Source organism: Atractosteus spatula, chromosome 4 (genome assembly GCF_055471065.1).
Source record: "Atractosteus spatula isolate fAtrSpa1 chromosome 4, fAtrSpa1.hap1, whole genome shotgun sequence".
In the NCBI taxonomy this organism is placed as follows: domain Eukaryota; kingdom Metazoa; phylum Chordata; class Actinopteri; order Semionotiformes; family Lepisosteidae; genus Atractosteus; species Atractosteus spatula.
The window spans coordinates 30,820,302-30,834,877 of NC_142709.1; the positions used below are offsets into that span (position 1 = coordinate 30,820,302).

At 36.7% G+C, this 14,576-nt stretch overlaps 1 protein-coding gene across 1 annotated transcript in view; it reads left to right on the top strand.

Moving 5' to 3' along the window:
- The first annotated feature begins 5,758 nt into the window (after nt 1–5,758).
- Nucleotides 5,759–14,576, top strand: part of LOC148836066 (phospholipase D1) — a 43,271-nt gene continuing 34,453 nt past the window's right edge. Inside the window, exons 1-5 of the mRNA XM_088913497.1 lie at nt 5,759–5,915; nt 7,246–7,379; nt 10,024–10,169; nt 12,738–12,855; nt 13,974–14,039. Of these exons, the coding sequence (XP_088769623.1) occupies nt 5,759–5,915; nt 7,246–7,379; nt 10,024–10,169; nt 12,738–12,855; nt 13,974–14,039 (621 nt within the window). The remainder of the gene's footprint in view (nt 5,916–7,245; nt 7,380–10,023; nt 10,170–12,737; nt 12,856–13,973; nt 14,040–14,576) is intronic.

The following is a 14,576-nucleotide window of genomic DNA, read 5'->3' on the forward strand; positions in this document are numbered from 1 at the left end:
CCCCAAGCAAGAGGACTTTGACTTGAATAATTATAAGTGGAAACTATGTTGTAGTGAATTTCAAAACCAAGAACAGGAGGTACTGTAATCCTAAAGGGTTGTGGGAATAAGGAATAATGGAATACGTGGGCCCAGCCATGTTGTTGAAGCCAATATCTTGGTTTCTTTCAAGAAACACCTCGATGTTATTGGAATCAATTCATGCTAACAGCCAAATGGGCTAGATGGGCTAAATGTTTATTATCTTTCTTATGTTCTTTTGTTCAAACACCTTGTAGGCAAAAGTAGTTGTGGGACACTTGGGCCATGTCAACAACAAACAACATAGTTATCTTCAGTGTTCTTATGATTTCAGACATACCAAATCAGATGATGCTTTGTTCCTGGGCAGCACAGGTTGAAGACCTTATTTTCTGTTCTCCATATGTGAAGTCACTTTTGTGCTGAATCCACACTGCAGTACCTGGTGTATAGCTGAGGTTTTTCTGGGGGGAATTTTGCTAAATTGTTAATCCCAAAATAACATCAGAATTGCCTTTTATGTTATATCCTAAGGAAAGAGAGGAGGGGGTGTTCTAAATTAATCCTTGCAACTTCATCTGATACTAGGAAATTAAGTGACATCTTATGCAATTATGTAATTTTACAATGACAGCAACACATTCTGTAGCTGCTGATTCACTATCATCTTTCAGGATCTGGAGAGAGAAAATTCTGGAATCAATTAGACGCGTGGGATTGAACAAGTGTAACTTGGCTTCCTTTATCTCATTTTGAAGTGCCCCCACATTTCCTCTGGTACACCTATGATCAATTCGAAGACTTTGAAAAGAACAAAATAACAGTTCAAAGGAAAGGAGGCCCATTTAGGCTGTCTGGTAGTTAGCAGCTAACTGATCAGAGGATCTCAAACGGTTGTTTGCTGAAAGGATCCAGGGTATCTTCTTTAACCACTCGGCTTAGTTTCTTGTTTCCTTTGATAATGGATGAGTAACTTTCAGTGCAGAAGTCTGACTCTATGTTTCACAATTACATTATTTAATGGAAGTTATTAACTGACATTCAGGAGGGTAAACAACTGCAAATGAATCTCATGTTTCACATTTATCACACATTTATCACAGAAATTAGCTATATATACAGTACTGAAAACAAACACCTCCCTTTGCATTCATCTCAAGCATCCCATCTCCACCTTGCAGCTGCCCTTGGTTAATGTCTCTCTGAATGGGGTATGATCCTCCTTGTCCTATGGCCAGTCTGCCTTTTATCCAAGCCAAACCTATCCCACCAATTTTAAAACTCACCCACTCCACACTGCCTACTTCAGTATCAAAAATCACACTTCTCGCGTATTCTGAAATGTGTTACATTTATCTGCCTCCACCACATCTTTCACCAGCTTACTGGCTCATGTCTCCTTAAAAGGGGGGTTCTGAGAACCCTGTGAATATGATGTATTGTCCTTTCTTCGCAGCCAGTTGAGGAACCTCAATAAAGTCGCCCGTCTTATCCTTCTTCATTTGACCAAACTACTGAAATGCAAGTTATAGCCATAAAAAATTAACAAACACTTGATGTGCTGTAGGAACAGGGCTGTGCCACAAGCAGATAGGCTCCCATGCTGTTTGCTCTTCTGTTCTTTTCCATGTGTTTTGTCTGTAGGCTTTAATGACAAATGAATCTTCCTCTTCCTAAAATAATATACCATCCAAATAATGAAATGTTATGAACTGTGTTGAAAACAACAGCAAATTGTTACATATTTCCCTGCAACGAGTCAAGAATGCTTGCCAGTGGGTTTGGAATGACTCATATCCTCATATAAAGGGCTGTGTGGTTGGTTTAGAAAGTATGATATTCTAGTCTATTTTTCATTTTTTTTTAATTTAATAACTGCAAAGTGAGACCACACTGATACAAGGCTTTTGTCCAAAGTGTAGGTTCCTAATTAGCTCAGATGATAAGCTGTAAAACAAAATGACACTTTTTTTTGTCTGTTCTTGCTCAGATATAAAGGGAAAAAAATAGGGGAAAAGGAGTGAGATTCAGTGAGATTTATTTATCCACATGTGAATAAATTAGGAGGTTGATTATTTATACTTAATGACATCTGTGCAACACATTACAATTAGAACATATAGCAAGCCTTGTCTCGTTAAAATGAACTACTTGGTCATAAATATTATGTAGGTTTGTGTGACACAAATACTAGAACAGAACAAGACAGAGCTGCACATAATAAGATGGCATTATGCACCATGCATGGCCTGAGGCATAAAATTCTGATCAGGACTGATATTTATACCATGGGCATGGATATGACATGAAAAAGCATTGTTACAGTTTTAAAGCCTATACAAACATTTCCATTGTACCGATTTTAAAATTCTGTGATTTTCAGGTATATCTATGACAAATACCTCAGTCAAGGCATTAGTGTATTAAGAACATTCCTTCCTGATGTTCTTGTGTGTACGGTGAGTCAAACATACAGTAGCTGCCACCAATAGTATACCTGGGAACACATACTGTACGTGATGCTGATACTATTGTGATTTTCACGGAAATCGTGGCTAATTCATCTTAATGATGATGTGTCCTCACAAAAAAAGTGAAACAGAATACTTCTCAAACATGACCAAGGACAACAATTAAGTTTCATTATCTTTGACTCAAGAGGCTTTTTGGAATAATTAGTGAGCTATTAGCTGGGATGTTTACTATGATGTTATTAAATTCAAGGGCCTACAGGAACTAAGACTAGTTCAGTCCAAACAGAATCTCATTATTAAAGCTCATTGAAATTCTTTTAATTAATTTTTTATCAACACCCCCCCCCCATTTTCCAAATAATTTTATTGACAAAAAGTTCTTCTTTTTAGTAGAACTATAATATAAAATAATACTTCATGTGAAATTTATAATTACATTTTTTTATTTAGCATTGCTCACTTTTCCAATTTTCTCTTTTAGAGATCCTTCTTGTATTTTCTTTTTCAGTGTGTGATTAATCTGCGCCAGAAACCTTTTTGTTGTCTGTAATCCTTCAGAATCTCTTTAATGTTCAGTAAAACACAATATGTTTTGTGGGGACCTAGCAGAATGTCTATATTTAATCATCTTATGTTAGTTCAAATATGATAACTGATACAGTATATGCAAAAAGAACTACTGTATATATACTGTATATAGGGGATATATGGATATAAGTATTATACAGTCAGTGAAAAGCTAAACTACAAATTGTAAAACATATCTATAAATTTTGTAAAGGCATTTATTTGAGCATATACTAAAATTTAATAATTATAGATCTGTTACTATTTTGGGTATAAAGAATATAATGTTTACATTGATATGGCACTACAATAGCTTATTTCTCCTTAATCTTTTGGCATTTCTCATAAAACGTGGCTCATGCAGATGTTTTTTCCCTCTTAAGGCCATATACTGTACCCTCATGTGATTAGTAATTGTACTGTTATCTTTGATTTTATTGGAACTATTTTTGAAACCTATTAGATTACATACAATTCTTAACCTATATTAGCTTTGTGGAAGAGTGTGTGCATGTGTGCAAGATGTTACCTTGGCAACATTGCCAACCAAGATTTGAAAATTAAAATGTGTCAAAAACCCCCCAAAATTATAGAACTTTTGATGACTAATTTATATTTCTTTTTTCCAATTCATCGATACTAAAATTTATGCAGCATTCAAATTTATAGATTGCATTGGGTTCTGTTTTGCTTGTCAAATTCAGTTTGGAAGTAAGACAACAATGAAACTATATAACAGCCATTTTCTCTTCCTGCTCCCATAGTTAGGAATATCAAAAATGTCTTGATTTACCTAAACTTCAAGGTGGTATCTTTGAGTATCCTCTGCTATTGAATTGCATTACTGTATATTACTTTTTGGGGATTCTGCATATACAGTATATATTTTTAATTTCTGCTAATAAAATAAGCTCTCATGTACATTAAATATGTTTTTTTATTTTAGAATTTTAATTTAGAATTGGAATACTGAGGGCATTTGACAACATAATTTTTTTGAAGATGCTATATGAATGTAACCGTGAATTCCGATGAAGCATGGAAAAGGTATTTCTTCCACTGTCTTCATCTATTTGAAGAGTTGAACATGGTGTCAGATTCTGGCTTTTTTCCGTCCTTCCAGAAATAGGAATTTGAGAATTCCTATTGTATGGAACTGCTTGATTTAAGTTTACACATGCTGCTAACACATGCGTGGTGTATAAAGTCAGTGTCAGAATTATATGCTTTCTTTTTTTCACTGAAGGAATATGAAAATCTGTTAATTCTGATCAGCTAAGAGTTACAGTTTAGGGAGGAAACCGACCAGAGTCCTGCTGTCATGTGGACTCCATTCCATTGTTCAGATATAGCCCTGGGACTCCTCATTGAGGCCATTAGGAAGATTCCCAGAATCCACAGCTCATTGGCGAGTGAAATGGAGCACAAAATCCTAACGCCTGCACATGCCCCTTCTCCCCAACCTTGCAGACCCTCCTGTACAGGCAGCACAAGTTCACAAAAGCAGCCCCTGGAGGTGATCCTCGGTGCGACAAGGCTGCTAAATGCCTTCGCAAGCCGCTGGTCCGCTCATCTCAAGGCTGTTAGCCCCTGTAGCACTGGTGCTCGTCCCATTTTAGATGAATGCCTTTGGGGCACAGATTCTCCACAGACGCCTCCATAGAAGAGAATGAATGGTGCCGGTGCCGAGGGACAGCTACAGCTTTCTCTGCGGCTGGTATCTGCCATGGTGCTCCCAGGGGACTGCAGTAAGTGATGCCAGCCTGCACGGATGCCGTGGCAGCTGGCTACAGTGGGGAGACCTTTGTCAGAGCTGGCACCCACCTCTGTTAAAGTTGAAAAGGAGGGCAAACTGCACCACACCCTGAGCACATGAGGTATTTCACAGTCCAAAAATGGATGTCTTTAGCACAAAAGTAGAGAGAACATATTATATTTATACAACATACTGTGAGTGGAAGGGATGGTACCAGGCTGTTACAGAGACTGCAGGCCAATCATTTAAGAGTAGGATGTGACAGGGTGCTGAAGGTTGAGTGATCAAGCTGGATGTCAACTCGAGCCCACCCCACCAAGGAGCGAGCAGCTACGTGGGGATACACCTTGGAGTTTTGTGAACTACTCTTGAAACTGGTGACTTTAAGAACTGCTAACGAAATGGTAAAGGTTTGTGTACAGTAGCTGAGAGTTACAGTCCTTGTGGTTTTTATTGTTCAATTGCATTGTTAATTAGATCACGGTGGTGTTTAAAAACTTTTGCTAATTTACCCCAGGCTAATAATTAAAATCTTTCCCTATCAGCCATCTTTGGTACTCCAGGGGCTAGAAAGTTTTCCGCTAACATTTTAACCCAGGATTAAACTTTAAACAGTATATTACTTCTGTATTACTGAAACACAACTTGCTGAGTGGTAGAAAATTAGAAGAATATGCTCAATTAGTAAAACACACAGGGCAAGAGTTATTTATTAATAACAGAAGGTAGGAATATCTAACTAGTCCTTATCATAAATAACAGATGGGGGTTGTCTATCATCATAAATAACTGACCCCTAAAACAGTGTCCCTTATTAAATCAATATTTTTAAATTAAATTGTTTTTCCCCAATCAATAAAAATGACCATATTAAAAAATGATGAATGTTTCACTTTACCCTGTATTGACAGATGGTTGTTCCAGTGAATGTGAACTAATCATGTCCTGGAAAGACAAGCCAAGAGGATCTAATCTGGAGAGGATGGAGTCTGTTATGAGCCAATTTTCTGGGAGTTTAGATCACTACGACCTGCAGGATGACACTGATGAGCTAGACTTAAGCTGGCAGACTGATCAGTGTGATGGCAAAACGTCAGGTAAGGATTCAATTTTGTGAGATAACACTGAGGTAAATACATTGTGCTTTATAATCCTTAAAAAACAGTATAAAAACCTCCTTCTCTTTTAAAAGTCACTTTCCAAAAATTTAAAACCTCAGAATGACATTGTATGTTAGAGGTCACCTATAGAAATGTTGGCAAATGTTACAACGAGATAGTTCATAGATGACTATTAAACAGTGACAGACCTTTAAAATTTTTCCACTAATCCACACTTTAACAATCAATGTGCAAGTGAAAGATACATTACTTATTTCATAATTAGCTTTATAAAGGTTAATAACATGTTAGTCTTTTACCAATAATTTATTATCCATGCTGGTACAAGTGAAGTGAATCAATGCGTATACTACTGAATGTCATGATAAAGGCTTATTAAAATACAATACCACTACTGATATAAACATAACAATAACCAGTACATTAGATGGACCACTTGAAATACTGCATTGATAATAACAGATGCAGTGCTCCTGTCTACCCGCTTTTTATGGTGAAATTCTGAATATTCCTCAATACTTGCTGTAGTAATATTGCTAGAGGAGGGATACCATTGGGATACCAAAATGCTTACATTTTAGGAACAAAACTGTGACTACTCAACAGGCACTGACCTTAGGAAGGGACATCCTGCATGGGGAAGAGAAATAAGCATTCAAATCATTTTCCATGGCTTTTTATTCCAAGTAGGAGAGCAGATCAATGCTCATAAGACATTCAAGGACATGAATAGTGTGGTTCTCCAGCTGTTGGCTTGAATTGCTATCCTGCTGTCCTTCAAATGCAATCCAACAGACAGGTTATTGCTGTATCTCAAAGGTCATATATCCATTCAAGATATTTCTGCATCTATTAGATTGCTCCCTCACCTCAATATAATCTGTACTGCCATAAGGAAGTCCAGAACAGAATTTGTCTCTACTGGTTCTGCTTTTTTTTCTTGGGAAGACCTCTTTTTCCTGGCATTCAGAGCAGCATAATTTTCTGAAGAGATATTAGTTGTAATGAACGAAGGAAACAAAAACACCGGTCAAAACAACCAAGGTTGTAATCATTAGCAAAGTCACAGTTGAGAGAATGTAACCTGTTACATGTTTTGGTCAGTATCTGCTGTCTGGGTATTGTACTTAACCACCCTGGTCAATATCTAATCTAAAGTGAAATGGTAAGACCATTACACAGAAATAGATATAATTAACCTGAAGATGAGGTACAGAACTAGAGGCTTACAGTATTTAAATTAATCTATTAATCTGTACAAACAATAAAATGTCTGAAGAATTCTTTTTTTTTCATGTGTTTTTAGAGCCAGGACAAATTATTTTCCATACCATATACAGCCTTCATCCATTCAAAGCACTGGAATGCAGAATTTTCCTCGATCAAGTTCCGATCTTTGTTCAGATCACAGATGTAGAAAGGTTTACTTCAACTACAAGGGTGGGTCTGTGAATATTTTCTATTTTTACCAAGCTGAAAATGATTTTTTACAAAAAAATATTGCAATGGTTCAAATTGTGTCATATTTTTACACTATATAATACATTTCTCACTTAATACAGGATCCATATAGTAAGCATAAAAAACCATATCCATCTATCTATGCACGTACAGTATACTATACAGATTTTGCATATCAATGAATAGTTTTTTGGCATGATTTATGTGAGGCCTTGTAAAAGTGAAGACAGAAACATCTAAAAGAATAAATATGCCCTGCTTATCAACAGAACGCACCCTCCTGCCATGAGTACAGTTAGTTGGAGGCTGGACTGAGTCACCTCAGGTGAACTCACCGGCAGCAGAGCCTTACATTCAAAGGGTTCGTGTAGACCACCCTAACAGATATCACCGAGTGTGGCGCAGATGTGCAGAGCAGTATGCAAGCTGCTTCTCATCAACAGAGAAAGGGTGATGAGGAAGTTCAAGTGTGATGGTCTAGGCAGGAGAGATTAGCTCCTTAAGAGTTCGTGATTGATAGCAGCATACAGTAGCTAGCTACTCAGCACTACATTAAGTCCTGGTACAACGCTTGCTATCCCTCCTGTCGGTTCATCCTGACATGACAACATTCCAGCACGATAACACAAGTCATATATTCTGCTTGTGTTTTCTTGTAAAATAAGAATGTGACAGTTCTGTCATGGATGGCCTGTATTGTCAGACTTGAGCCTCTTAAAACGTTTGTAAGATAAGCCGTGATGTCATGTGGCATCTAGAATTCAGAGATCAGTGAATGGGCATATGCTTATCCGGGAATAAGAGAGGAATGGGACAGAAGACAGCAACCAGGTACAAATCATTATATTGTTTCCAACAGTGGCTGTACTTGCTTCTAGCCTGTGACTTCCACAGCAGTCCTCCTGTTATTCAGCCCTGTTGATCAAAAATGTTAGTCAACATAATTGTTGTAGTTACCTAAATTATGTCTGTTCAATAAAATTTCAGTACACCTGCTACAAAAAAGATTTTGAAATTTTCCTGGAATTTGTTGCAGTTATAAATGATGAGCTTCTTTTGATGATTCATATACAGTACTGTTATTTACAAAACTATGTAGTTAATTCCTCTAAATAGTACAGCTGAATATTATCAGCTGCTATTCATCTGTAATTGATGCATACTCTTTAAAAGCTATTGTACATTGCATGAGAAACAGTAAAATAATGAGACAAAGAATCAAAACTCAAAACAGTTTATATTATACATCTTTCTTCTGTTTCTCAGAGAACTTTTTTATTTCAAATAATGATATGAAGCCATTTAAATCAAGGGTACCGATCAACCACAAATTGAACATCATTTATAAAGATTTCATTTAGTTTTGAGTCAAAAATAAAAGAGAAAAAATACTTTTAGACAAAAAAAAGACAGAAGTGATGAACAGGGTTCTATTAAAATAAGATTTGTGCGACACAACATTGAACAAAAACTGGTAATGACATACCACTGACTTGTATTTTGGTCATGTGCTTTGGCTGTCATTAAAACATCTGTGTTAGGAAATAGTAGTGAGGACCCTATGCAGAAAACCAGGACGATCCCCAGAGACATAGTGGATATAACAATCTGAGGTCTGAAAACCGAAGGTAAACAAGCCAGTGCAGAACTACAAAAAACACAAGCGGAGCCGGAAGTTGAGTCAAAACCAGAACGATAACCAAAGTACCAAAACCAGGAGACATAGTCGGAGAACAAACCAAGTAGCGAAAATGGAAGTAGCTCTAGCCAGGAAAAACCCTAATACTGAGGACAGGGGATAGTATAAAGCAGCATTAAATAGGCTGGGGTAAATTGGCTAAATTGGGAACCATGCTGGAATGCGAAGTGGAATGACGAGTCCTCCGGGGGTGTGGGGTAAGAATATGTCTATATATGGAAACTTGACAGATGCATTATGTTTGGGCTGCTCATTTTAAAGTGGTACATCTTATTGATGTATTTAAGAAAAATATTCCTTCTGAAAAAAGATACTGTAATAAATTGCAGAATATCTATAAACAGAAGTCCTTTCCCTTGTAAATTACTCTTCTATACATAAAATGTTCCATCAAAATGCAGGTACTGTATTCTCTCTAGATTTGGTTAACCTTACTTGAGAAATTGTAGCTCTGTAGTGATCTTTTTTTTAGAAATTGCCATTTACAAACTATAAATACATAACTAAAAGCTTACCATTATCTGCAGCCACTAATATTTTACTATTCATATGATCCTTAAGCTATAGTTGAATCTCAGAAACCAGCATGCTGTATTTCAAGTGCCTTGCAAAAGTACTCACCTCTTTCCATTGATGAATTAATAATGATGAACAAATATTTTTAAAGTGAATATTTACTGTATAATTAAAACTTGAATGCTGAAACTGCAATGGTTTTATAAGTATTCACCCCTGGAGTCAATATTTGGTAGAAACATCTTTGACAGCAATTACACTACACACAGCAATGGTGTAATTTTCTCCATTCTTCTGTGCAAACTTGCTCAAACTCTATCAAGTTTGTTGGGGATTGTTAATAGACATCAGTGGGTGTGTTTAGTCAAGATTTCCTGAATAGTTCACTATTCTTTCATCATTTTGTAGGTCTTGAATCCCAACCTCTACACTGTCGAACTGAGCCATGGGGAATTCACGTGGAAAGTCAAACGTCGCTTTAAGCACTTCCAGGCTTTGCATCAAGAGCTCTTAAAATTCAAGGCCCTGCTGAAAATCCCCATACCAACTCGAACGTAAGGCCTCCAGCATCACTTTACCACAACAAAGCAGTTTGTCTCACTGGCTCTCAGACATGCTTGGGAACATATCAACCTGGAGATGAATCATGAAAAATTAAACCTCTCATTCAAGCCTGGGCTTTACTCTGATAAAGACACATGTCTCAACTGTTTCTATTGAGGATATTTACTCAAGAAGCACTGCTTTTCATATTTTATTATGATTTGCAATATAATGACTATTATCTATCCTCTTACTATCTGAGCTGTATCTCAGTTGCTTTTTATTGCAGTATAGACCAGGGAGTACTCTAATAGTGACGGCTGAATGGAGATTCCCCATCCACTGTAGTATGCAATCTTCTGTTTCATATAATTGAATAATTCCTTTGTGTAGAGGACTTTAAAGTGTACTTATTTTATATCTGAGTTAGCATCTAAGCTATATATATATAATATAAGCTATATTTGAAAACCTAACCCTTCCCCAGACCTGAAAAAATCAATTTACTGTAACTTTCAAATGAAGTCTTTGTTTGGCCATATAGAGACTTGCCTGAATGTGATGATTCTGAATCTTGGCTATAATATTAAATGCATTTTTTAAGACATGAGATTTCTTTCTCTTTCTAAGAGATCAGAAGAGACATACTGTTTAAGAATACTTGGTTAAAATATGTTCTATTGCATCTTGACATCTGTCAATATCACAACCTGAAAATCCAATTGGTATTGCAATTGTTTACCAAAGAAAAGGGTGACAAACTTTGTTCATGATGAGATTTGTTCTTGCTGCATAATTTGTCCCCCTGTCGCATGATTAGAATAATGAGCTAACCTAGATTTTATCACAAGTTCAACCCACCTGCAAAATGCAAATTATAAATGATCTTGGGATGCTATTTGGCAGAAATAAGAGGGTGTTGGCAAGAAAAAGAAATGTGTTTTGATATGAACCATACAAGTAACTGCCAAAAAAAGGAAACACCAACATAAAGTGTCTTAATAGGGTTGAAGAGGTTCAAGGAGGTAGCTGTGTCAGCATGCGTAGGCTGCAAAGGAACAAGTAAAGGTTTATTTAATGCTGAAAAGAGAAGAAAAGAAACACAACGATTCATCTGTGGAGTCTTAACCTGAAGAAGACTTGCAACTGAAGGCTCTTCACCTCCCACATGAAGAATAGTCTTAAAAGTGTGTTAACCACCCTGAGCCACCATAAGCCATCAAAACAACCTCAATGTGCCTTGGCATAGATTCTACAAGTGTCTGGAAATCTAATGGAGGGATTCAAAACCATTCTTCCAACTGAAATTCCATCATCTGGTGTTTTATTGATGGTGGTGGTAAACACTGTGATGGTGGTGGTAAACACTGTTTCAGGCGCTGCTCCAGAATTTCAGTTAGACTTGAGAATTTGAGTTGGGCCATCCCAACCCAGATCTGTTGATCAAGTTGAGTTGATCAAGTTGAGTTGATCTTGATCATCAGTGGAGATCTGGTGACTGGGTTGGGTGGGACAGCCATGGCATATGGTTAACATCGTTTTCGTGCCCATTTAGTGAGCACTCATGCCCAGTAGATGGAGTCATTGTCATCCTGGAAGATGGAAGATTCTATCCACTCCATCAGGATAGAAATGCTTTACCAGAGGATGAATGTGATCACTCAGAATGAATTTGCATTTATTGGCATTAATCTTGCCCTCTAAAGTGTTGATATGAACCCCTGGTGTTCTCAACATATGTTCAGGGCTAAGTTTGACTCATCTGACCATATGACTTTTTCACTGCTCAGTAGACTGCTGCCTGTATTTTTTGCACCACGTTACTTACTAAGGTTATTTTATAGGTGTAATAAGGGGTTATGCACTGAAACCTGCCATAGTAAAACTTTCTCTGAAGTTCTCAATGAACTGTACTTGATGAAAATGCCTGCTCATGCCTTATATTGACATTTGCAGTGATTGCCTGTCTGTTGCTTTGAATTTCAAACCAATGCACAGGCATCACAGTTGCGGAGTATGCTCCCCCATTCACAGTTGTCCCTAGCTGATGATGTCTTTCCTTCAGACTTACATACAGTACTAACATCACATTAGCCACTGTTCTTCATGAAAGCAAGTTGAGGAAATCTTTGTCACTGAACCTCCTGCCAAACATGCCCCAAAAATCACCACTCTCAAAGTCACTGAGATCTCCTGTTCTAGCTATCATAGCCAAAATAATAGGCAACTGGTCCAGCAATTTTAGCCGTGACCCTAAGCATAATGGGATGTTAATTGCTTAATAACTCAGGAACAGCATTTGTGTGGCAGCGCCTGCTTTCAATATACTTTTTGTCCCTCATTCACTCCAGTGTTTCTTTATGTTGGCAGTTACCTGTACTCAAAGATCAAGACATTCTTTCATCAATTGAAAAAATGTATTGTAGAAGGACCACATACCAAAGTTTCTTTCCTGTTCCATGTTCTGTAAGCGTGTGTCTGTTCCTTCAGGTTACATTGTAAAGTGTTTGACTTTGATAAATAGTGTGAAAACTGTACGGTACTGTAGGTACTTAGAGTGCCTGTCATTCCCTTACAAGTCATACAGTTCGGAGGAGGTCCTTCAAAGGCCAAAAACGGTTTCAAGGGGGACATATCCCGACTCTGCCACGAAGACCAGATGCCATGGTGAAGGAAGAGCAGCTGACCAGTAGAAAGGTAAATTGCTGTTTTACTTGTCAATGTTTGCATTTCAAAGATCTTCAGTTTCAGCAATTTCATTTTGGGACAAGCTGTATATGTTTACTACCCTTGCTTTTCTTGTTATATACTGTATCATGTAAATTGCATGTGCCGTATACTGGAAAGCTCTGTATACGCCTCTGACATAAGAAGTTTGTAAGTGCAATATGCGGTATCCGTTTTACTGCCGTCCAGTGCTGGATCAGTTTCAATTGCCCCTAACTGAAATGACCGGGAGTCTAAGTTAAATTAATTACATGCCACTAGAAATAATTATAATTGCAACTGATTGCGACCTGGGGCTACACTATGATATTGTGTATTCATATTTTGAAGCTGCATTTCATTAAATTCTACTCTGCTTGACAAATCAGCATTGCATCCTATTAATATTTCAGTATGGGAGAATATGCTGAATAATAATTAAAATAAAAAAGTAAATAAACTGGGGAAGGAACTGTCTATGGTTCTAAATTCCTTATATTACTGAAAAGACCAGTAATTAAATAAATAAGATCTTCAAACAGATGTCTAAATTTTAAAGAAGGTACCATCTGCTTTTGGTGACAATTTTGGGATATACATGATACCACTTCTTTGATGAATAAATGTTCAGCAATATCCATAATTACTTGCTCATTAACAGGATAAAGAACAACAACTGGAGCATACAGTACATAAGAAAAGCAAAATAAAGAGCAAATGCCCTGGAATGTCTTGAGTATCTGAATTTTTCCATAGGTAATATTAGTAAATGAAATATGTATAGTGTTGTTTAGTGTTAGAATTTTTATTGTTAATACACATTTGTTAAACCCAGTTTGCCTGAACTATTACTCTTTTCATCAAAGCCATGCCAGAGAACAAAGAGCTCTAATTATACCAACCACACAGATATATTCTTGCCAAAAATCTTTACAATTAGGGGGTCATGATTATTTAATTGACTTGTTGATTAATCCACTCAGTCATTTTCTGATATGTGCTATTTTCATAACCCCCTATTGTAACAATATATTAATGTTGAAAATTTCCTGTCTTTGTTTTCCTGTGTTTGCTGCTCTTCAGACTTGTACTATATTTATTTTTAACAGATGCAATTAGAAGATTATCTGAAGAATTTATTGAAAAGAACAATGTACCGGAATCATCCTGCAACTGTATGTACATGTTTAACTAATGGTTTTAAAAATTCAGCCAATACCAAGAAAATGAATCAGACTGGTCTGGGGATCCTATAGAAATCAGCTACTCTTCACTCCGTGAAGTCTTTTAAAATACCACACCTTATATTTTTAAAGGAAGGGAAAGATTGTAGCTGTTTTAGTCACAGTCTTACACTTCTTTGTTAACCTTAAGTTTATGTCCTTTTGTGCCGTTTTCTGGTTCCTTCAACATTTTCTTTTCATAAAAGATTTAACATGTTTAAACTTTGCAATAAGGCGTTTATTTACTTTATGGATTACTTACAGTTCTCTATGGAGATACTTACAGTTATTCATGAAGGTCTTCCATATGATTTGCAAAAATAATTTTGTTACACTCCCTAATGGCTATATATGTAAGTATGGAGTATGGAGAATATTTGTTTAAAACCTTGAAGAACTCGAATAATGTTTCTTTGTGATTTCACAACCCTACAAAGAGAACAATATTGTATATATTGTATAGTCTATAGACTGTAGACCTGCAATAAA